General features: G+C 45.6%; 2 protein-coding genes across 4 annotated transcripts; one reads left to right on the top strand and one right to left on the bottom strand.

The window, feature by feature from the left end:
* Positions 1 to 634: 634 nt before the first annotated feature.
* Positions 635 to 8,846, bottom strand: CIAO1 (cytosolic iron-sulfur assembly component 1). Its single transcript, XM_081921364.1, has 8 exons — positions 8,781 to 8,846; positions 6,199 to 6,364; positions 5,423 to 5,571; positions 4,953 to 5,064; positions 4,619 to 4,707; positions 3,019 to 3,220; positions 1,641 to 1,728; positions 635 to 1,465 (listed from the first exon to the last, which is right to left on the bottom strand). Exons 2-8 carry the CDS (start codon positions 6,338 to 6,340, stop codon positions 1,225 to 1,227), a joined length of 1,023 nt encoding a protein of 340 aa, XP_081777490.1. The 5' UTR covers positions 6,341 to 6,364; positions 8,781 to 8,846; the 3' UTR covers positions 635 to 1,224.
* A 152-nt stretch (positions 8,847 to 8,998) lies between these two features.
* TMEM127 (transmembrane protein 127) lies at positions 8,999 to 22,940 on the top strand. Of its 3 annotated transcripts, none has more exons than XM_081921395.1 (4): positions 8,999 to 9,215; positions 11,570 to 11,999; positions 17,809 to 17,973; positions 20,103 to 22,940. In XM_081921395.1, the coding sequence occupies exons 2-4, from the start codon at positions 11,756 to 11,758 to the stop codon at positions 20,408 to 20,410; spliced, it is 717 nt and encodes a 238-aa protein (XP_081777521.1). In that variant the 5' UTR covers positions 8,999 to 9,215; positions 11,570 to 11,755; the 3' UTR covers positions 20,411 to 22,940. The 3 variants fall into 3 exon arrangements, with proteins under 3 accessions (XP_081777521.1, XP_081777519.1, XP_081777520.1); XM_081921393.1 differs by lacking the exon at positions 8,999 to 9,215 and adding an exon at positions 9,327 to 9,475; XM_081921394.1 differs by lacking the exon at positions 8,999 to 9,215 and adding an exon at positions 9,327 to 9,501.
* The last annotated feature ends 1,283 nt before the right edge of the window (positions 22,941 to 24,223 follow it).

Here is a 24,223-nt window from a genome sequence, read left to right as displayed (position 1 = left end):
CCTTTGCGTTACCTTGTTCCAGCCTTCCAGATAGTGATGGAACCCAACTTTCATCAGCCCTAACAAATGTGTCCAGGGAGAGTCAGCATGATGTCGTGGTTATTAGAGTCTTGGACAGAGCAGAATTCAAAGATCACCTTGGTCATGAAGGTCACATGGGCTTTAGTCACGGTGTCTCAGCCTAACCAACATCACAAGGTTGCTTTTTGGATAAAATGGGGAGAGCTGTGAGCACCACCATCTTGAAGTGCTTACAAGAACCCAAAAGACAGTACCATGTAGAGGAAGTTTGGAAATCATTTCAACCAGGGCTCCTTGACTCCTCCCTCTGCCTTCTGAGGTTGCAATTCATGCAGAATTTTTTGTGAAACAACCTCTCCCTGCCTCACATGTTGAAGCATTTGACACGGATGAGACAAAGATACCTTTCCCACGAGGAAACTCCCACACATTTCATAATGAGGGGGGAAATGAACTGACAAGGACAACTCAACCCATCTTTGCTGAGCTATGTTGCCATTTTCATTTTTGGAATCAGCCGGGCAAATTGCCAATAATTTCTGATAGCTGAACAGCACTTTTCTCTCTTGGATGGTGACCCCTGTCTGTCAAATAAGTAGTTGGCATGGCAAAGTCTTAGTTGTATTTTTAACATAAAAACCCATTTAGAAATAGGAGCAGACATACAATAGCACATGGTCAAAATAAATTTTACATGTGTCACAAGCTCATTTGCTCAGAACTGCTCTTCTCCCTCTGCAGCACCACCTCCCAATCCAAACCTACATCTTATACAACCACATTTTAGTACAAAACCAGCAGTTACAAAGCCTGTTGCTTCCCAACTGGTAAGAAACGCCTAATCAGCAGGCCAGTCTTTCTGCAGGCAACCCTGGCTTTGTTTTAAAGGAGTGATGAAGCTAAGAAAACCCAGCCTATGTAGTTGGGGGATTTTCTACCCAGCTGCAAGACAAGACCCTGTTTGGTCAACAACATGAATCTGTGCAGAAGACCCAGCCGCCCTCCGCTGCCCCCACTAGGTGTTCGCTCTGGCACAGCAGCTCTTGTGGAAAGGGGGGAGGTACTTCATAACAAGGTTACATGATACCACCTTTTTAATTGCCTTTACAGAGGGGATGCAGTCCAGCTTGCTGCCCACAGGTGTGCCACTGTTACACTACTAGAACTGTGTTATTGTCAGAGGGAGCTGGGAAATTTGGACCCTCAGCAGACCTCAGGGCGCTGGTATTTCCAAAATGCCATCTCTCCATCATCGCTGCATGAAGCCAGCAGCCCAGGCTCCTTCGGGTTCCAGGCCACACAGTTCACATCCTGGGAGTGAGCCCGGGCCATGTGGACAGTAAGGGTGAAAGTGGGCTGGTGGGGGTCTGAGTGCAGCTCCTCCTCAAATATTCTGATGGCATCATCTCCACAAGCTGTGGCTAAAGCTCCCGTTAGCTGGCACCTGCAGGGGATGAAACAAAGAATGGACTATGGGCCTGAACACACTGGTGATCTGTGCAAAGGTCCTGTGATATAATCACAGAAAAGCTTTACCACTTGACTGGAACAGATTGACTGGTCCCCAGAATGACTTGCAAGCTGCTACACAAGAATTCTCCCCTACCATGTACACTCACCATGCCACGTCGTAGATGGTTCTTGTGTGGAAGCCAGAAAGGGTGCAGATGCATTTCCAGGTAGGATCTGTGCCATTGCAGACAACACCTGCAACACACAAACAACTCCTTAGGCTGGGCCTGTCTGCTTTGCTTCATAGGCCAAAAGCTTCTTGCAAAGAGAGGCAACTTGAAGCTCTACAGACCCCACCAATGCTTTTTCACTTCAGAAACTAAAGTGTATGGAAGGAAGCAGTGTCCCCACTGGATGCAGAAGCTGTGAAGTTCCCCATTTACATCCTGGAGCAAGGAGATCCTGACACACTTAAGTCTTGTCTTTGGTCAGCACTTCAACTTAGGTACTAAAACCCTGGAACTGAACTTTTCAAACACCACTTAATTAACTCTAGATTGCTCCAACTTCCACACAGATTCTCATACCTGCACTCTCTCATGAGATTGGGCAGAATAGGGTTCACTCCTCCCCTCCCACTACAGTTTTTACTCAACAAGGGTTCAGTGATAAGAGCGGAGACACTTGCCTTCCCTACCCAAACCCCCTTTTCAGATAACACTTCCATGCTTCAGGCATCTCCACCATCACAAAAACTAGAAGTTAAAGAAGATGAAAGAATACAAAATTGTGTATGTGTGTGTCTGTATTCAGAGAATCTGTATGGAGAGGTAATATAGCACAGTGGCTAAGATTCTGAGCTGTATATTTGAACATGAACACACACACGCACACCCCTGTTCAAACATTACCTCTAACACAAACTCATTGAGTCTTAGGCAGGAATAAATGCTCTCTCAGCCCCAGGTTCCCCATATGTAATATAGGGGAAAATAATACTGACTTACTTCCACACCACCACCAGCATTTTGTATCCAAGGAGCATGCCCATTTCTCACTGAGCTATCAGCCTTAGGCTGTTTTCCTAAATATTTTTTTGTGTATCTGCAAACCTTGGTGCTTCTTGTTTGTGGATGCTGTAGCTTTGCATACTTCAGAACCAGCCCACAGAGAATGGCATTTACTATTGGCATGTGTGGTGGTTGATTTTAGCTATGTAATATGGAACCTGTGGTCCCCTAAGCACTGCTGGACTACAGCTCCCATCATTCCTGACTACTGGCTATGCTGACTGTGAGTAATAGGAGACAGAGTCAAACAACACCCTTGACTTAATGAAAAAACAGCAGTGGAAAGCCCAAGAGAGGCTGCACTTCTACACTGCCACCAGTAACAGCTCTTCAGACCCTACAGAAGCCAATTCCTTAGGGTGGCTCAGCTGCCCCAGCAACAAAAACTTCAAATCTTAGCTGCCATGGCCCTTGGAAAACTAGGCAGATCCAATTCCTTGAACAGATCCATTCCATCTTTGCAAATGCCACTGACCTTGCTCATTGCCTGGCTTATACTGGCGCCAAATGCGCACTGTCTTGTCATCGCTGCAGGAGGCCAGGCGCTCCCCACTGTGGTCAAAGGCCAGGCTCCACACCGTGGACTCATGCCCTTCTAGGGTGGTAAAACACACCCAGTCGTCCTCTTCCTCCCGGTACAATTTCACAGTGTCATCATAACTCGCTGATGCCAATAGCTGGCAGTGGAAAGGAAAAATCACAGGTAAGTGTTGGAACAAAACACCTCTGGAGCAAAACTGAGAGCAAGGCTGTTCAATGAGAGCATGGAGGGGAATGCAGAATGTTGTGTAAGACACAAAGCTCAGCTCCCTGATAATCCCGGAATTTATTTTAAAGCCAAAAGCATGTTTACAGCACTTAGGGTATGGGTAGCCAGTGGTGTGCCTTCTCTTCTAGGTGATGTTGGACTCCCATGCCCATCAATCCCAGTCAGAACAGTCATGGAGGATGAGAGTTGCAGCTGAGCAACATGGGGGTGGCGTGGGGGGCAAACCACTTTGGCAATCCTTGCCTGAGGGCAACAAAGATATCAAGGATCCTGCAGTAGTTTCCAGGAGAAACAGATCCATAGAGAAGAAGCAACTTCGAAGAAACAGGAATACAGACCTAACCTGTGAAGATGACAAAGCCCCACTGCTGGTGGTCACACCAAGAAGGGTGCTGAAGAGCCCTTTGCCTCCATCCCTCCTTCAGAGTGGGTGAAGCAAACACTGCAGCCTCTCAGCCCTTGCTGAAAGACCTACATTGGCTCCCAGTACGTTTCCGAGCACAATTCCAAGTGTTGGTGCTGACCTTTAAAGCCTTAAATGGCCTCGGCCCAGTATACCTGAAGGAGCGTCTCCACTCCCATCGTTCAGCCTGGACACCGAGGTCCAGCTCTGAGGGCCTCCTAGCAGTTCCCTCAGTGCAAGAAGTGAGGTTACAGGGAACCAAGCAGAGAGCCTTCTCAGTAGTGGCGCCCACCCTGTGGAATGCCCTCCCATCAGATGTCAAAGAAATAAAGGTTGGATACCAACCTTATTTGATCCTTTGCCCCAGGCAGCAAAATGTGCTGGGTCAGCCCTTGGAAGGACCGGCTCCTGAGGAGTCTTCTTCCCTCTGCCAGCCAAGCCCTGAGTGGACAGGGCTCCTTGCACAAAGGTCTCTCCCTAATCCACCCTGAGTTGGTGGGGATGACCATCTTCCCAATGTCTGATTTGGGAAGCCCAAGGAGAGCTGCTGCTATGTGCTCATTACAATTCCCTGGATGCAGTTTTATGGATCAGCCATGTCATTCCTGTCTTACTTCAAATGCCCATGTTGAAATGAATACTCCAGTCCACACACCCCATTAGCATCAGGAGACTGCAGCAACAGAGTGCAAAAATTGCAACACAAGGGTATTCTTGTTCGATTAGGAGGGCTATAAGGCATCAATGGGAGGGGGCAGGAAGGACAGAAATATAAATGTTTACAGTTTATGACAGGGGGCTATAGAAACACTGCCCTGGTTAGAGACCAGCCATTTGATAGGTCTCCAAGACACCCGGCCCCAAGGATACCAGCTGTCCGCCATACAGGAAGGGAACACTCACCTCTTGGTTGGGATGCCAGACAACATGCTTGACATCCTGCGTGTGGGAATTCAAGACACTCATGCACTCGTATTCATCCTCTTCATCCACTGCAGCACAGAAGAGGGGGATGTAGGGGAACAGTTTAAGAAACAAGGCACTTCTCAGCAGTGATTTCTGCATTGTAAGGTGTTTGACTAGATGAGCCTTGGGGTCATCTCCAACTCTACAATTCTATGATTCCCCCCCATGTCTGTGCTCCAGCCATCATGCATCAAGTATATTCACACACATTGAAAATCCCAGTTCCTTTTGCCCCAGCTCCATCCTCTCAAAACACTTTTGCGGCTCTCACCTTCCCAAACCCAGACAGTTTTGTCTCGGCTGCAAGTGGCCAGAAGGCTACCAGATGGTGCCCATGACACAGACTTCACCTCATTCTCATGGCCTTCCAGAGTGGCTGCACACTGCAAAGAGAAAAAGGGGTATAGGTAAGAGAAGGGTAACCAGGAAACTGTGTGAAAACCTGACAATGTGGCAGGATGAGACACCTGAAAACACAACAAACATTTCCTATTGCTGGAGGCAGCAGAAATGGTGCCTCCAGACAGTGTTGGATTACAAATCCCACTATCTATGAGCATTGGTCATGCAGGCTGGGGCTGACAGGAGCTGGAGTCCAGCAAGATCTGGAGGGTTTCTTGCTATGTGTTATGTGTTTGCATGTGTGCATGTATTCAATTGTGACAGATTTTAATCAACTGAAAAGCATGAGAAAAGCAGCAGCAGCAGCAGCAACAAAACCAAAAGGGAGATTCAAGACACCTCAAAATCCTCATGGTTCTTCTTCCAAATGCAGGTGGTAGCATCAAAACTGGCAGAAGCCAGGTAGTTCCCACAGGGGGACCAGGCCACCTTGCGGATAGTTCTCTGGTGTCCCTCACCCAGAACAGACTTGCACACCCAGGTATCACCTGCCAAGAGAGAAAGCCAATTAGGAGCTGTGACACATCTCTGGGTCCACTGGAGAGTCCTTCTCCCTCCTCCTGGCACCTCAGAGGTCACTACATAAACCAAGTTAGAGAGGTGTTTACCTGGTTCAGCTTTACACTGGGATCAGATCCACCTAAACTACCCAGAAAAATCAAGAGCTGCTGTTACCACCACCCAAGTTAAAAAGCATTATGGGGAAAGAGATCTAATAAAGTCCTGCCCACTCAACTCCCCTTGGGCACTGAAACACTCTTTTTTGTCATAGCTGTCTTAAGCAGGCCTAGGTACTGATATGGGATGACAGAAATTCATGGCCAATGGCCAAGGGATAGGAGGTCCAAAGATTCCTGACACCTGTCTTTCATCTATAGGTGGGTCACAAGTCTCTCTCTACCCTCCCAGCATAAGATGCAGCGTGGAATCCAGAGTGCAATGCTTCTCCTAATTGCACAATGAACATCCTTGACCAAAGACTTGGTTGTCTGTTTCTCTCCCCCTACTTTCAAGGAATGACAACAAGGAGAGCAATCTGAACCATGTCTACTCAGTCCCACTGAGTTCAAGTAAATTATGTTAGGACTGCAGTCCAAACTGGCAGACTAGCTCACCTTCTTTCCCCCATATTCGAATGCTACGGTCCCCACCACAGGAAGCTAAGAGACTCCCTGTAGGGTTCCAAGCGAGAAACCAGCATCGGGAATCTGGGTGTGCTGGGATGCGAGACAAAAGTGTCAGGGAATCCTTCATCATAACACCAAACTGTCCCCGCAGAACCTATGAAGCAGCAAAGAATGAGACCAACAAAAAGTAAGAATGATTTAAAAACTTGTAATTCAGGCATTTCCTGAACAAGAGTGCCCAGCATTCTAACATCGATTTGCAACTGCAGAATAAAGCCTTTATTTTATCAAGGTGTGTAATGAAAATCCTCCAGGCATGCAGCCCACATGCCTTTTGCATTATGCAAGTGTTTTAAAACTGTGATCTGCAACCTTCACTCCAGTGGGTCACATCATGTCTTCATCCAATAGTAATATTTATTGTTACTGCTTCTTTTATTTCTTTTATTGCATTATGATTTGAATTCTATGGAATATAAACTACAGTGCAATAGAAGAATCAATAAAAATGCAATTTAAAAGTATACAGTATCTAGCACAGTGCATTGCAATTGCTACAATGGGCAGAAAAATCATTAAAGTAGTCCGCTAACATCATCAGCAAGTTTCAAGTGGTCCTTGCGGGGAGGGGCAGAAAGTTTGGTAACTGGTACACTACAGAACTGTGTTTGCAGACAAGGGAAGAAACAAGGGAAGAAAGGGTTGTGCAGAGCTGCCTGCATCCCAAAGCCCGGGGCGCGCTGAAGAGCGTGTCGTGGGCTTTAGGCAGCTCTCTGCAACCCTTGGGAGCCCGGCGTGACTCCCTGCCGGGCTCCCTAGGCTTGCGGATAGCAGCCTGTTCTGGGGTCAGGGGAAGCTTGGGAAGCTTTTTTTTCTTTATTCCCCCCCCCAAAAAAAACCCCCTAGGTGCGCCCTATGGGCCGGTGTGCCCTATGGGGCGAAAAATATGGTATGTAGGTTTCCTTTTGACTCTGTGATCACAGGAGGACAAGGGCCACAAGCCTGTAGCTAAGTACTGAAGACCCTGTTTTCCAAAAGCCAAGCCTTTGAAATTGTTGGTATCTCTGTGGGAGTTTTTGTTATGTGAGTGGCGCCACCATACCCTCCAACATGTCCCAACGCAAACTGGGATGCACGACCTGTGGGAGAGGGGGGCACCCCAAATTGAGATGTTCAGACAGTTGATGGGTATGTGCCACAGACCTCCTGGGTGGATTTGGTGGACCACCAATTGGGAACACTGCTGTAGAGGGTTACTTTTATGTGGCTCTCAGAAGCTACATAATTTGAATTAAGGCCTGGTAAAACATTTGTTGAGAATGTCATTCAAAAGGAAAGGAAAAGAATATTCAAATTGAAGAAGAAATATATCACACAATTCAACATTACATTTCTCTGGTTTGATTCGGTATGTAACCCGTTAGCTGTGATTCCTGTATTACAGGAGATTGGAGTAGGTGATAACCAGGGTCACTTCTAACTCTACAATTTTATGAGTTAATTTTTCCCCGCAGCTATATATAATGTGCAGTACCTAAGAACATGCCAGAAATAAACCCCAATTCCTATTGCATTATTTATTAATTTCCAAAATAGACTTCTTAGCAGACCGTTAGATGAAGTCAACATTTATAGAATCAAGCCACTGCAGAGGGTGGGGTGGGGGCCAAGAAAAATACACACTTTGAGCTACATCCAAAACCACAGGAGTTAGCTATCCAGCGAAAAAAGATTTGTGTGTGTGTTTGTGTGCGAACCTTGCTGGCTCACAGTGAGATCCCACCGAGTCTGGCATCCCATTTCCCAAAGTGCTCAGCCAGTGCACTCTTCCAGGGAGCCACAAAGCGGGGCATCAGATCAGGACCAACAACCAAACCTTACTGATCACTCCCAGCGTCACTTGTTTCCACAGCCTCTGTACACAACAGTTCATTCACAGCTATCACGTGTATGCAGCCATATCTATCTATCCCTACGCCGCACTTCTCCTTCTTGGCCAAAGCAAGGCTCAACTCAGCATAGCATCTCACTTCCTACAGCAGATGCCTCTGAGAGCAGCGGCTCTTCTCTTTTATTTTACTCGTGCAGTTTGCTATGCAAAGGTATTCTGCCTCTGGACTAGGAAGGTCTATCAGCTGTGTGTCTTGGGCATAAAAGAAAAGAGATAAATGGTAGTAAAGGACTCCTGCTGCAAGTCTAGTCTGATAGCTGGATGAGAGAGCCAGAGCGGTGCAGCGGGGTGTCGGGCTAGGACAGGCGCAGGCGAACTCGGCCCTCCAGATGTTGTGGGACTACAACTCCCATCATCCCTGACCACCGGGTCCTGTTAGCTAGGGATGATGGGAGTTGTAGTCCCACAACACCTGGAGGGCCGAGTTCGCCTGTGCCTGGGCTGGGAGAGCAGCGTCCAACTCTCTCTCCCCCCCCCCATTAGCCATGACGCCCACTGGGTGCGACGTCGGGCCAGCCCGCCTCACAGGGCTGTTGTGGGAATTAAAGGGGGGAAAGAACCGTGTACCTTCGGCTCCAGCAGCCCAAGGAAGCCTCCCAGCTCCGCTGCTGCCTCCTACCTGCCTCCGCGCTTCCTCCGCGCTTCCCACAGGGCACCTCTAGGCGCAGGCGCGCAGGGCAACGCCACAGCGCCCCCTGGAGCCCACTCCCGCGCCGTGAGTTTCGCCCCCCCTCTCCGGAGCGGAAGTGACGACACCACGCGGAAACTACGATTCCCAGCATGCTTTGCGAGAGTCAGTGTGAGGCGAGAAAGTGTGTGTGTACACACACACAAGACACAAGGAAGGAAAGATGGGCCGCATCTCTTTACTCGGTTCTTGAACCGGCCCTCCTGCAACTTTCAAAGGAACAAAGTTGTTGTATTTATTTATTTATTTTACTTCACCCCTTGAAGGAAAAAGAAAAAGAATAACCCCTCAAAGCGCTTTACCAAAAGATAAAGACAAGAAAAAGTCAAAAAAGACACCAACAAGTCAGGGCTGAGAAACGCTGAGGTGAATTTTAGTACTTCACCTTTTTCTCCCCTTCAGGAGGCGCCCGCCCCTCCTCCTCCCGCCTCTGGCGCCGTGACGTCGTGCGCGCGGCCGGCCGGAAGCGGAAGTGGCCGGCGGCTGTTGTTTGGTGGCAGCGGGGGGGTCGGGCTGTCGTCGGGCGAGGAGGAGGAGGAGGAAGGCGCCGGCCCCCGCGGAGCGGCGCGGCCTTGGAAGGAAGGCCAGGCCCGACGGGGCTCAGCGCCCGGGAAGGGAGCCGAGCGGTGAGTGGGGGAGCCCGGCCGGCCAGGTCAGGGCGGCGCCCCTTTGTGTCTCCGAGGGGCCCCCGGGGGCAGGATCCGAGGGAGAGCGCCGGGGCGAAGGAGGGCCCAGGGGTGGGGGGAAGGTGGATCGGGCTCCCCGGCTCGAGGGTCGCAAGTCCAGGGGCCTGGATTTCCGGCTTCCGATGTGTTTTGATAACGGCAACAAAATCACGCCTCCTCTTTGCCACTCGCTGAAATGGGGGGGGGGGGAGCCCCGAGTGGATGTTTTCCTGACGTTAAAAAAGATGTCCGAGCTGAGTTCTCCTACCCAAAACAAATCCCTGGCCTTAGGATTCCTTAGTTCTGGGGGTTGTAGTCAATGCTAGTCCTGCTCAAGAGTAGACCCACTGAAATCAGAGGGCACGAGTAACTCAAGCTCATTGATTTCCACGGGCCTAGCGTTGGCGACAACCCTTAGCGCCTGACTCCGGGTGGTGAGTCTTGGGGTTCTAAGGAAAAATAAATGAGATTCCACAAGACTGAAGTCTGCCAGCTGTGCCCTAGTCCGTGAAAGCTTCCTCTGTAACAAACTTGTTAAGCCTTTAAGGTACTTTTCGTTGTTCAGAGAGTGAGCAGTTTAAGAAAGGTGAGGGCAGGATGGTTTCCAAGTTACATGTGTACTTGAAGTATGTGTACCTCGCTCCTCAGCAAAAATACAAGTTCCTGAAGAAGGCTATAATGCTGATTAAGATGATCCCTGGTCTCAGGATTACAATTTAAAAAAAAACAACACAAAAGGAAAGGGGATTTGGAAGGAGCAGTGGGAGCAAACCAAACTAAAAAAGACATCTTTGTTCCTTTTTTGGCTGGTGAAAGCATGTACAGGGTTCCTTGTGTCAAATGAGAGGATAAACAGAGGAAGGTAAAGCAGAAAGAATACATAGTTGCTTGTGTTACTTTGACTTGGTTACCATTTAATCAGGTCTAATATTATTCAGTAAACTGAATGGTTTCTGTTAAATGGACTCAGCTGCTTGAGCTGTGATGGTTTGAGTGATAATTTCCCTTTATTCTTTATTCCAAAATACTTAGATGTGCCTTATGAAAATGTCTAATTTCCTCTGACCTCACACAACCTGAATGGCTCTTGTGTGATGCATTCATTGGACTTGCAATAATTAAATGAACAACACAGTGTGGCTTTGTCAAAGGCACTAATTGTTCTGCTTAAAAGTTGTGTGTGTGTGTGTACGTGTAGATAAACAAAGGTGCCATTTTGACAAAAGTACAAGAGAGGGTCCCTTTGTCTCTCAGCTCTTTTATACACCATGTTTGATTCTCTCCAGCCAGCTGAAATCTACAAACTGTTTTTTGAAAGTGTTCAGTGGGATAATATGCAAGATACGTGCTCCATTTATTCTCTGTCTCAGTGGAGCACCCTTGGCTTCACTGTTGTTTAGAAGCAATTTAGTTGGTTAAGGTGCATATGCATAACAAAGGCACAAATCCACTTGCCTAAAAATAAAGAAATGCTATGGGGGGGGGGCTACTGCTCCTCCTCATTTCAAGCCATACATTCATACATCATTACAGGAATGTCTAATATCCATGACCAACTCATTAGTTTTACAAATGCTGAATAGGCCATTGCCATTTGACAGGTTGATTTGGTTTGCTAGTATTGTTGTATGAAGTATAAAATGGGAGCCTCAATAAGTTCTCTTAAAACCACTGCTTTTGTGCAATATAATCTTGGAAAATAATGAGTCTATTATACATGATAGTACTTGTAGTTTTTCTGAAGTTCTTTTATTAAAAGGACTCATTAGCAACATTTTTGCCACTTTTGTGAACTCTGGCCCTAATCTCCTTTGGCCTGAGAATTAATGACCACTTTTTAAACCCAGGCTTCTTGGCATTGTGTGTTTGCGGGGTGCAGGGAAACTGCTGTATTTCATCTGCTTAACCATGGGAACCGCCATAGAAATCAGTGAGTCTGCTCAGTTGTACCAAAAAAGGAAGAAATGTTGGTCAGACTTGGTCACCTTGAGGCAGCCCTTAACTTGCCACAGGTGTGAGGCTATTTACAAGGCTTGATCTGTTTGTCTTTTTCAGGTTCTTCTGCGTGCAGAAGAGACGCTTCATCTGGTGCTCTGTTCTGCCTGCAGCCTTCTGTGAGTCTGCTCCCCCTGACTGGTGCCTACAGTCATTGACCACTCACCCATTCCAGAAGATCCCAAGGGCTTCTGTCCATAGTGTGTTTCGTTGGATTTATTTGGCCTAATCTCAGAAAGAGGATCCATGTACACCCCAAGTGGCTCGGTGTTGCCCAGTGGGCGCAGGCGAAGAGGCCAGGATGGGAGTGCCTTGCCAAAGCAGCCAGAAAGGAGTCTGGCTTCTGCATTGCCTGGTGCCCTCTCAATAACTGCCCTGTGTACTGCACTAGCAGAGCCTGCTTGGCTACGGATTCATGGGGGCACTTGTTCTCGCCAGGAGCTGGGAGTTGCTGATGTGCTGGGATATGTAGACCCGGATTTACTTAAAGGTGAGAGTGAATTGTGTATAGTGTGCATTCTTTAAACAGAAATTGGTGTAGGTTGGTTCACACAGTAGCTATTCAGTGTAATCTTGTGCTCACCAAGGTGAATTCTGTGTGTGTGATTCCTGGTGTCTTATAAAATCAACTGCCTGTAGGGGAGTTGATTCTTGTTTCATGGTTCTCCTTATTAAATATTTACCAACCCAGAAGTTATGGAGGGATAGGTCCCTGTGGGAATGAAACTTGCTGCCCCACCTACCCCTACAGTTTGTGCATTCTTGTTTGCATGTTTACTCAGATGTAAATCCCAGTGTCGTCAGAGGAGCTTACTTACAGCTAAACAGGACTGCAGCCAAAGTTGTCTTTTTGTAGAACTGTTGTCAAAAGGATACTTTGTACCAATTTTGTTATAATGATATTTTAAATGTTCAGTGTTTTTGAGCACTAATCTTGTAAAAATTTAACTGCCAATGTTCCATTCATTGCAGTGGGATAAAGTTACTGCATAAAATTTATATGCCACTTGATTGTAAATACAAACAAACCTCAAAGTGGTTTACAAAAGTTAGACATGCGCTTAAATCATAAATGTGTTATTTAAATTCTGGCTGGATCTTGCAACATACATCCCATGCAATTTCATATTCCCAGCTTTGGCCATAACTGGCAAGAAGCTTGTCACTACTAAAAAGAATGCACACTGCAACTTCTTGCGGGCTCAAAAAACTTGTTTCTTCAATAATTCCTTTTCCTCCCTCTTACCACCTGCAATTGCCTTTCCCTTGTAGCTTAATGTGATGCTTATGTTCTGGAGAGGCCAAGGTCAGACCACGCATTAAGCATATAAGAGGAAACCCAACTGAGTTTGCAGACCTTGCCAGTAACCAAACAATTAAGATAACTTTTTTTACAACCATGTGTGCGGTTAACATTCAACCCAACAATTGGCTGTGTCCCAACAGCTCTCTTCTAGCAGGCAAAGTAGTTTCCTACTGTTAAAATAGGTGCCTTTGAGTACCTTGGTTAGTTATCTTTGCTGCTTCTGTTCTACAACTGCCAAAGCAATTTCTTTCATTTACTCACACTGCCTACTATGCCTGAAAATTCCAGAACACCTACAGGGCCAGGCAACCTCTTTGCTTCCAATGGCACCTACCATGCAATCATAGATGGTGGGTTGAAGGCACATGTAGCCTGTGGGTCAGGCGTCCCTTCCACCCCTCTCTTTTTCACCCACACCTCATCTCACCATCAGCGGTGAGGAGATGCCATCATGCACCTTTCTGCCACCGAGCTGATTAGCACAGAAATAGCTGAGCAGTATCTCTCAGCTATTTTGGCTACTTAGTTGGGCAACAGCAGGCATAGGCAAACTCTGCCCTCTAGATGTTTTGGGACTACAACTCCCATCATCCCTAGCTACCAGGACCAGTGGTCAGGGATGATGGGAGTTGTAGCCCCAAACATCTGGAGGGCTGAGTTTGCCTATGCCTGGGCAACAGGGACATGGGGAATCAGTGGGAGGACAACCCTGATGCATGTGGGCTTGCCTATATATAACATATATTGTACCACCTGTCTTCTTTCCATAACCTCCATGAAACCCAAGGTTTCCATGATGCATGTTACTTAAACCCTCTCATACCCAACTGAAATGAAGCCTTTGTGTGAATAATTGCAGCGACTCTTATTCATCCCTTGTAGCGTATGCCTCTCTCCTTTCTCCCCTTCCTTTGTCTACGCCACTCTCCGTGCTTAGATTGTAAGCGCTTTGGATCTGGGCTGTTTTGTTTGCTTTTTTGTATCAGTTGCTTTGCGATAAAGGTAAAAAGGTAAAGGTGACTGTTGGGTGTGGCGCTCATTTTGCTTCAGGCTGAGGGAAGCGGTGTTTGTCCACAGACAGATTTCCTGGTCATGTGGCCAGCATGACTAAGCTTCTTCTGGCACAACGGGACACTGTGACAGGTGCCAGAACACACGGAAACATCACTTCGGTACCTATTTATCTACTTGCACTGGTGTGTTTTTGAACTGCTAGGTTGGCAGAAGCTGGGACAGAGCAACAGGAGCTCATCACTGCCATGCAGATTTGAACCTCTGATCTTCCAGATTTGAACCTCTGATCTTCCAGTTGGCAAACCCAAGAGGCTCAGCTGTTTAGACCACAGCACCACCCGCGTCTGCACCTTTTACCTTTTTAACTTTGGTACTTTGCAGTGCACTATGAACCAGCAGTGGAGCATATTCCCACGGTGCCCTGGAGCGCTCAGGAAGGGCAAAATGATCCTAGAATTCAGTCTGGATCGAAGGGCACATGGCTGTTGCATCCTTTTTACACACCCTCCCTGAGGGCAAATGGAGTCCACTGTGTCAGGTGTCTTTCTGGTGGCCAGAGCACCATGGAAATGCTCCTCTCAAAGCTGCTTGGGGAGGGCACATGAGAAGGACATAACAGCCTTTTGCTGAGGCTGGGGTCCTTCTCATGCCACCCTCACAAAGCCACACAGGGCTGCCTTGAGGAGGGCATCGTGAGCAGCGCCCCCTCCCCCCACACATCCCTGCTATGGACAGTCAATACCTGCCATAGTTCTCTTAATGGGAGCAAGAGGAATTTGATTTCCTATTCAAATGAGGCTGATTCATTCTGGTATGGCTGGTACTGTGGTGTTTTAGCCTTATACATCCGGTTCCAAGTAAATGTGCCTTTGGTATTAGATTATGTGGCTGCTGCACTAGATGCAAATGAATTGATCTGAAACAAAGCACAGTATATCTTACTAAACTGTTTTTATGGTGCTCATCGTCATGAAGAAGCTGCCCTAAAACAGCCTGTAGTCTTGGGAGCATCTGCATCCAACAGATGTTGAAGAAAGTCTAGGTAGATTCAGGGCTCCTTTAGAAATCTCAGAATCCCTGTTTCATTTTTTTTAAAATTGTTTTAGCTCTTTGCAGAAAGGATGGAAAATGTGAGGAACTTAATGTTTTTTAAATTTTATTTTAAATTTTAATAAAATGGAAATAATTACACTTCTCAGGACTTTTCAGTTTTCACATTTAAGAAGATAAAGCACTGTGGGTTCAGTTTTAAAGACCCCTACAAAGAGGTCTGCAAAAGCAAGTAATCCATGAAAATTCCTCCTTGCCACACATTTTTCTTTTTTGTTAGATTTGTAGCTTTAAATAAAAAGGAATCAGCTCTCTCCCAGTTGACAAATGCTCCCTTGCCATGTCACCTGGAAGTGACCCTTGCTGCCCAGACAAGTAGTTATTCTAGCCCAATACAGTAGTCCTTCGGGTTACAGACGTTTCAGGTTACAGACTCCACTAACCCAGAAATATTATCTTGGGTTAAGAAATTTGCTTCAGGATGAGAACAGAAATCGTGCTCTGGCGGCGCGGCAGCAGCAGGAGGCCCCATTAGCTAAAATGGTGCTTCAGGTTACGAACAGTTTCAGGTTAAGGACGGACCTCCGGAACGAATTAGGTACTTAACCTGAGGTACCACTGTATAAGCTAGAATGAATCTGAGTGATTATCCTTTCCGGAGCAATAGAAGGCCCTTGTTTGGATAAGCGGGCACTGCAGGTGACCAAAAGATTATTTTAAGAAGTGTGTGACTTAGGCCAGAATCCAGAGTATGGTAAGCCCACAACTTGCACTCACTTTGCTTACATGAACATAACATTATGTGGGTGGGAAGAAATAAATAAATAGAGTGCGCTCAATTCTCTCCTCCATGTATTTTCACTCACTGACCCACCCGTGCACCCTTCGGGTTTTCCTTGCTTCCCAGGCTCTTCAAAGGTACAGGAGGGCCCTGGGAGCTTTCCAAGGCCTTTCTGCAACTGTCTCAGAGCCCCTTGCAGTAGCGGGACAGTTCAGGGATTCCCAACTTTGGGTGATTTTGCCTTGGCGCACATACCCCCAGAACCATAAGTGGCTGGCCTGCTGTACTGTGAAATGAGTTTCAGAGCCCAGGAGGCTTTTTGTTTACTTCTAAACAGCAGCTCCCTTCTCCCCACTCCATTCAGTATGGCAAACATGAGTTTTGGAATGAGTTTTAAATGATGGCATTGGGGGAGAATGTCAGTTTTTCAGACAGTTGTTCAGTCAAGAATTGAACATGGCTACCACAACCTGTTCAAGCCCAAGTAACACACAGCACCCTCTTTCCTCCTAACCTAGCTTGATCTCCACCTCCTTGTATATTTTGGATCAAGTTATTTGTGTTGGGTATTCCCTTCCCATGTTTTAGGGAGCACATAGCAATCTTGTAAGCTGTGAAAAGCAACAAGAAAAACCATTGTTAAACTTATAGAAAATGTCCTTGAGGAAATAGAATGTACGAGGCTTTTGGACTGAAGTAAGTCCTTTTGTGGGTTGGAATGGCTGAAATATTAGATGATCAACATTATCAAATCAATGCAAGCCTAGAAAAAAATTCCCAACCATGGGGGAAGCTGGAAAAAACCTGAGACTGAGAAAGACATCCTGCTGGAATCCAATTAGAAGCAGTCTATGATGGAATCTTGCAACAAACGTATAATAGAGTAACTCTGCTTGTGCCAATGGCAAATAATGTGATTTTAGAGCAGCAAGTTCCCCAAGTTCATTTTATTTGTTATTAACGTAGCCAATTCAAAATTGTAAATTTCTGTAGTGCATCTCCTCTGTCGTTGGGTTCTCTGAAAATGATTTTTATTTAAAGCAAGAAAGCACATCTGCGATCCTCAAGGTTGTGGAATATAGCTTGAAAAGTGCATTGTGTTTTTTGTGAAGGCTTTTATAAATGACTGGATGATATCCCAGTACTTTTATTTCTGTAAAATGTGGTCTGTTTCTGATGGCATAGTGGCATAGTGCAAAATGTGCTCTCGCATAACCAATATTCTACTTGTAATGTGATTGGATATTAAAAGTCCTATATAATAGTCTTTCCCACAGACCCCTGGGAGGTTGGGCACAATTCCCATTTCAAACAAAGGGGACTGACGTGTCAGTGATGTGTTCAAGGAAAAAGCTGTCTCATTTATCAAATATGTGCTGGACTACGCAGCCATTAAATAAGACCAGATAAGGCTTGTTTGTCCTTTGTTTTGTGGTTGTATCCACAAAAGTGAAGTCATCACAGAGTAGAACTAATACTGCTTCCACAACTTCCCCTTCTTTTCCCTATGACTACCTTCACTACTCCAAATCTACTCCAAAGGGTTGAGGGAAGCATCAGAGCTGATTTAGGGGGTGGGAAATGGAGTACGAGGGCAAATTATGTTCTATGAGCAGAAGTTATTCAGCTTGCGCAATGACTTTTGGCAATAACCCTTGGTGAGTCTGGAAGAGAGAGGTTCCTTTTTATCCACAGAAGAAAAGGTTTGTCTTTGTTTAACGCCCACATCAGACTACAATATTTTCACATCTGTGCTCTTATGACAGAGGTGTCAAGCAGTTTGATCAGCATGGCACATAGAACTTGATCCAGCAATATTATAATACTTCATTAAAATGGTGACAACTTTTATTTTTGTCTTCAGCAAGCCATTGGCAATTCATCATCTTCAGCTAACAAATGCAAAACTGCTCTAAGCTGTATGGACAGAAACAGCCTCACTTCTGCCTAGCCCATCATAGATGCAGAATTTATATTGTGTAGATAACTTGGAAAGAATGCCAAGTACCACGTAAATCCTGGCACAGCTACAGACTGATATGTTTAATTCTCAGAATGCTCCAGGAAGCAGCTGGTCTTAGGAACAGTAAATTACATATGTGAAATCTAACTTTGAATTCTCTCTCTCTCCCCCCCTACCCCACGCAGAGTACTGCATGAACCCCCAGACAGTGTTGTTGCTTCGGGTTATTGCTGCCTTCTGCTTCCTGGGAATCATATGCAGCCTTTCAGCTTTCCTGTTGGATGTGTTTGGACCAAAGCATCCTGCACTGAAGATCACACGACGTTACGCATTTGCCCACATCCTCACAGGTAATGTTAAAGGGGATTGATCTGCTTGCTCCGTTTACTGTGTTGGGCACCTGAAGCTTATGCATGCAAGCCATGGTTCAAAAAGGGGTTGCCCATGTGGTTGGTTCATAGTTTACTCATGGCCTCTGCAATTTCTCTAGACCTATGTGGCTGCTAAATTGTATCCTAGGTTGGTTCCTTTGGAGTGCCACCTCTCTCCTTATCCAAACCCTCCTTTTCTATTAACCTCTTGCCTTTTAACTGAACCAAAACACAACTTCATCTTCACATTCTCCCTCTGCTACCCATTCCTATGTCAAGAAGAATACACAGAGATTCAAGATGGCCTTAACAGATTGGAGAATGGGCCAAAACTAACAAAATAAATTTTAGTAGGGAGAAATGCAAGGTTCTATACTTGGGCATCCTGCCAACCTAGCAGTTCGAAAGCATGTCAGAGTGCAAGTAGATAAATAGGTATCGCTCCAGTGGGAAGGTAAACGGTGTTTCCGCGCGCTGCTCTGGTTCACCAGAAGCAGCTTAGTCATGCTGGCCACATGACCCGGAAGCTGTACGCTGGCTCCCTTGGCCAATAAAGCAAGATGAGCGCCGCAACCCCAGAGTCTGTCACAACTGGACCTAATGGTCAGGGGTCCCTTTACCTTGGGAAAGAATAACCAGCTGCACAAATATAAGTTAGGGGACACTTGGCTTGTCAGTAGTACATGTGATAAGGATCTAGGGGTCTTAGTAGACCACAAGCTTAACATGAGTCAACCATGAGATGCAGAAAAAAGGTGCTAATTCTATTCTAGGCCGCATCAATGGAAGTATAGTGTCCAGTTCATGGGAAGTAATAGTACTGCTATATTCTGTCATCAGACCACATCTGGTGTCTGGTTCTAGGTAATTTAAGAAGCATATTGGTAATATCTAAAGGAATACCTAATGGAAGATGGAGCAAGCCTGTTTTCTCCCACTCCAGAGGGTATGACCTGAACCAATGGCTTCAAGTTACAAAAAAGGAGATTCTGACTAAACACCTGGAAGAACTTTATGACAGTAAGAGCTGTTCAAAAGTAGACCAGACTCCCCCAGAAGGCAGTAGACTCTCCTTTGGAGGTTTTTAAGCTGAGGTTGGATAGCCACCTCTTATAGGTGCTTTAGCTGAGATTCCTACATTACAGAGGGTTGGACTAGATGACCCTTGGGGTTCCTTCCAACTCTACAATTCCATGATTCCTGTGACCTGCCTTTTGCTTATATTACTCTATACAGTGGTATGTACATTGAAGACTATACAAATAGTAATAAAAATATTAGAACACTTGTAACAATAAAATGCCATATTTTTTGCTCTATAAGACTCACTTTTTCCCTCCTAAAAATTATGGGGAAATGTGTGTGCGTCTTATGGAGCAAATGCAGATTGCGCAGCTATCCCAGAAGCCAGAACAGCAAGAGGGATCTCTGCTTTCGCTGTGCAGCCATCCCTCTTGTTGTTCTGGCTTCTGGGATTCAGAATATTTTTTTTCTTGTTTTCCTCCTACAAAAACTAGGTGCGTCTTATGGTCTGGTGTGTCTTATAGAGCGAAAAATACGGTACCTTGTTTTGCCTTGAGTTTTACCTTGAGTTCTTTGGTTTGGGACTTAGGAATTTTGCGCAGAAAAATCTCAGATGTTGTGCATGCATTACTTAGGCCAGGGCTGGGCAAACCTCAGCTTTGGGAGACCTACTTTGTTTTCTTTTGTCATCCTTTTGTCTTCCCTGAAGTTGTTCTTCAAACCTCACTAACTAGGCAAAGCTCCATTGATGTCCTCTGAGGTCAGGCAAGAGGGTGGAGTTGAGAAACAGGAACATGCTCAGCCATGGTGGAGTCTTGATAAATAGCTTGCATCTTTAAATCTCCATGTTTGTGCATAGAAACAAGAAAATGCACATCCACAAATTCAAATTAGTCAAATGTAAATGTGTTACCATTCTGATAAACGACTTCTAGGATTATGTGCTACATTACCCATATCCACAAGCTTTTAAGAGGTTGCATTAGAGTCAAACGAATTCCACTGAGCAATGCTTGTGATAAAAATACCTAAGTCTAGAATCTGGGGAACAGTGTCTAATTCTTTTCTCTTGCTTCTTCCCTCAGTGCTGCAGTGTGCCACTGTGATTGGGTTTTGTTATTGGGCCTCGGAGCTCATCCTTGCGCAGCAGCAGCAGCACAAAAAATACCATGGCTCACAAGTGTATGTTACCTTTGCCGTTAGCTTTTACCTGGTGGCTGGAGCTGGTGGGGCCTCCATCCTTGCCACAGCTGCCAACCTACTGCGCCATTACCCAACTGAAGAGGAAGAACAGGCACTGGAGCTCCTCTCCGAGATGGAAGAGAATGAACCTTATCCAGCAGAATACGAAGTGATCAACCAGTTCCAGCCACCTCCAGCATATACACCATAATGCTACCACTGAACGACTGGGCTGGGGGAAAGAAGGCTTTCTTGTAGCCCAGCTGCAGATCCTAACTGCACACAATCACTTGGGACTGCATTCCCTTGCCTGGAGCCACTCACTGGTGCTTTTCTTTCCCAGGTGGTTCACTCACTTTTATGACCTCCCAGCCAGGAAGAGAACTCACTTTGGAGCTGCAAACTGAAGCTTTGCTCATGCTGTGACTTCCAAAGCAGCCCTGTGGGTGATTTTTCTTTCCCAGCCCCTTGCATTTCGTACAGCAAGTGACTCAATGAACTGACTGGTGTGACCCAGCTATAGGTTTGTGCTTTTTTGTGACTCAACAGACTCGACCCAGGCAGTCCAGCCACTTGCACTCACTTGGGTGTCCTCCTGTACAGAGAGGCAAAGCACAGCTACTCCGGGAGAGGTCTTGCCTTGTATGTGAAAGAGATGGCATGTGCAAGCTTGACTTAAGTGTTTGGGAAGAGGGGGGAGGGGTCCACAGTTTTTTTTGCATTGTGATAAGATCTTTCACACTAGTATGCACACTTGTGGTCGTGAGTTCAGCAGTCCTGCACTGTTCATCCACCCGCACACAGAGGTGCTGCCTCTTTGGGGGGAATGTGACTCTCACTGATATTCACACCTGGGGGCAAAGATGTTCTTCATTTAGCACATCAGAAGGTGGGAATCCTTCTCTATGCACTGGTTTGTGGGGAGGTGACACATTTGGGTTGATTCATGTGCTCTCTGAAAGGCATGGTAAGCTTGCTGCCACCATTGCTTCTTCCTCTCCCACATTCTGCCTCATGCTACTTAAGAGAAACATTTTGCACTTTATTTGCTGTTCTTGTAACCCCCATTCCTCCATAGGCATTGGGAAGGGTGGGGGGGAGAACCAACAAAACTTGGCAGAGCCACCTCCAGGATGTTGCCACTACTAAATATCTCCTGGGTGGACTGGGCTACCTTTTGAGGTAAAGGAACAGCACCTTTAAAAGGGTTATCATTCCAGTTGGCACTGGTGTGTGTGTTTGTGTTGGCACATGTGTACATACCTCTGTGCACACTCATGTCCCAGTTTTTGAGAAATAGTATTGGCACCTATTTGTTTATCACAAGACTATATGCAAAATCTGATCCTAGGCTTGATTTTAATTTTTTAATCTATTTTAATTGAAACTATATTTACTTCTGGTTTTTAAGCTCTCCAGCCCAAAAGGCAATTCTTCCAACTTAAGCCACTGTTTAACTGAGAGGCAGAGATATTCCTGATAGTTGCAGGCAGTGATGCAAGATGCTGCATGATGCTCTGTGTAATGACTGACATCCTCTTTTTCTTTGTGTACTGTAGTGCTTTGAACTAAAATTGCTTTGAATAAGCCAGGAACGTGACCTACTCACTGCAGCTCTTTTCTGATGACTAGGTGGGATGTCATGTTGAACTGAAAAGGTGGGGGGAGTGGATGAAAGAGATGCCTGTTTCAGTTTAGAATAAAAATAAGGGGATGGCACTTTGGAGAACTAAAAACAAGACCTGCTTTAACTTAGGAAGACAAGAGATTCAACAGTGAAACTTCCATGAAACAGGTTGCCATTCAGGATATACTGAAGCTATATCCTGAGGACACTCCTGTCTTTCAGATGTCTATCTGATTTCAGTCTGCTAGCTTCTCTCTGTCTAGAACTGGTTCATGCAAAAGTAATGTGCAGTGTAGCTGAGATTTTCCTGCTACAAGTATGAAATGTTACACATCACAATGAGGAGTGACTCCTTTGTGTTATCCTAATCGCTTGAAAACAGGGGCTTTAATTGGATTCTGATAAGGTGCTTCCCTCTCTGTGTCCTTCAGAAGATAGAGAAATGGGATTAAATTGTAGAATTTGAAAGAAGTCTGTCTTTAAAAAGCAGCTTGTAGGAGATTAGACAAAGAGTGGTTTTCATTCAGCTCCAGTCCAGTGAATGATGAATGTGCCACTGGTGCATTCTGATTTTGTGTTCTCTTCTTGTTATTGCTCACTGTCTTTACCAGAGGAGGGCCTTCCACATGTCAGCAGAGCTGACTCTGTAGCTCCTTTTGTATGTGGTGTGAGCAGAGACTGTCCCTTCCCCCTCTCTCCTCCCCCTCCCCACTGCTGCATATGAGAAAAGAGTTTGGCTGTAAATAGTATGCATAATTTTACTATCTCCACCTAATCTCTAATCTTTGACTATCGAAGAGACCAGTGGTTAGTCTCGGGAATATTTTGCTGGTCACTCTTGCAGTCTTCTCTTTTTCTGGCCCTGAGAAGGGAAAGCAACACTGGCAGCACCTCCATGTGCCAAAGGGAGTTTGACTTATCTCCAGTATGGAGGTGGCTCCATTCAGCTTGTTTCCACAGAGGGGACTTGACCAAAACTGGTTTCCATGTGTACTTGGTTACTGTGATCATTTTTAGACCTTGAACAACATTCATGAAGCACTGTTGATTAAATCCATCTGTAAAATCCTGAATACCCTTTTCTACCAAAAATAAAATAAGGATGTAAATAGTCTTTTTTTGGGTGTTTATACTATGGCTGAGAGAAATTACCACATAACTGGGCAATCTTGTTCACCCACACACCATCACACCATTAGAAAGCATTAACCAGACCTGCCTATTGTTTGCTTGTGTATAAGCTGTCTGTCAGTCACCAAAGGCCACTGCCTTGCATGTGCATCTTAAAAAGCTTTTTTTTTTTTTAAACTTTGCTGTCAAAACCATTATACTACTGTCCTTTAGTGCAAATTGTTCCTTAGCCAACTTGTCAACTTGTCTTGAACTTGGTTGCTTCTAAGGCTAATGCATGACTCCGGAATTAGAATTTCTAGTCTCTCTTATCTATGAAGGCTAGTGATATATGTAGGGGTCCTGTATCACTACTGGAGGGCACTTGGATCTCTGGACGAAGGCAGTTTTAAAGCTGTGGAACTACCTGTGAAAACACCAATATACACACTACCAAGAGAATGTCTCTATAGCTGCAGAGATAGACAGATAATCACAAAACAAAGGTCTTTGCTATTAGGGACGTACAGTCTAAATTTTGACTCCAGGAGGTGGGAGAGGTATAGTGTATGTCATGGCTTCACAGCTGACATGAAAAGGATGGGGATAGAAGTGGTCCTGAATTTGCCAAGACAAGAATGAAATACTTTGTTACAGAGTAGAGGTCTTGTGGATTTTCTTGCACTAAGATCTGGGTGCCTGTGGCTTTGCAAAATGAGAGCAATTATATAGAGTGGTATATTGATTGAAGTTATTTTGACTGTAATGCCTTGGTCAACTCAAGTTCTCTCACAAGGTACACGTTTTCAGAGCAAATACTGCTTTATTTGTTCTCTGAACATCTATGCCCCAGAGAGGATGGTAGCATCTCACATCCAAGTATTTTAGATTTGTTTGTTCTCACGCTACCACCCCCAATCAACCTAATTGTAAAATACTGTACTCAAAAGGTATGGCAACATCTTACCCAACAGAAATTCAAAGACAAATGTTCTGCAGGGTGGCATCTACGTAAACTTTTTTAAAAAGTGATTAACTTCTGTATTTTAAGCAACTGATCACATTTGGGTTTGAATATGCATCTTTATAAGAGGATGTGGGTGCTGCTGTGGTCTAAACCACCAAGCCTCTTGGGCTTGCCGATAGTTCAAATCCACGCTATGGGGTGAGCTCCCGTTGCTTTGTCCCAGCTCCTGCCAACCTAGCAGTTCAAAAGTATACCAGCGTGAGTAAATAGGTACTGCCTTTGCGGGAAGGTAAAAGGCGTTTCCATGCGCTTTGGCACTC

The sequence above is a fragment of the Podarcis melisellensis genome (assembly GCF_964234715.1).
Source record: "Podarcis melisellensis genome assembly, chromosome: 8".
NCBI lineage: Eukaryota > Metazoa > Chordata > Lepidosauria > Squamata > Lacertidae > Podarcis > Podarcis melisellensis.
This window is presented reverse-complemented; position numbering and strand designations above follow the sequence as displayed.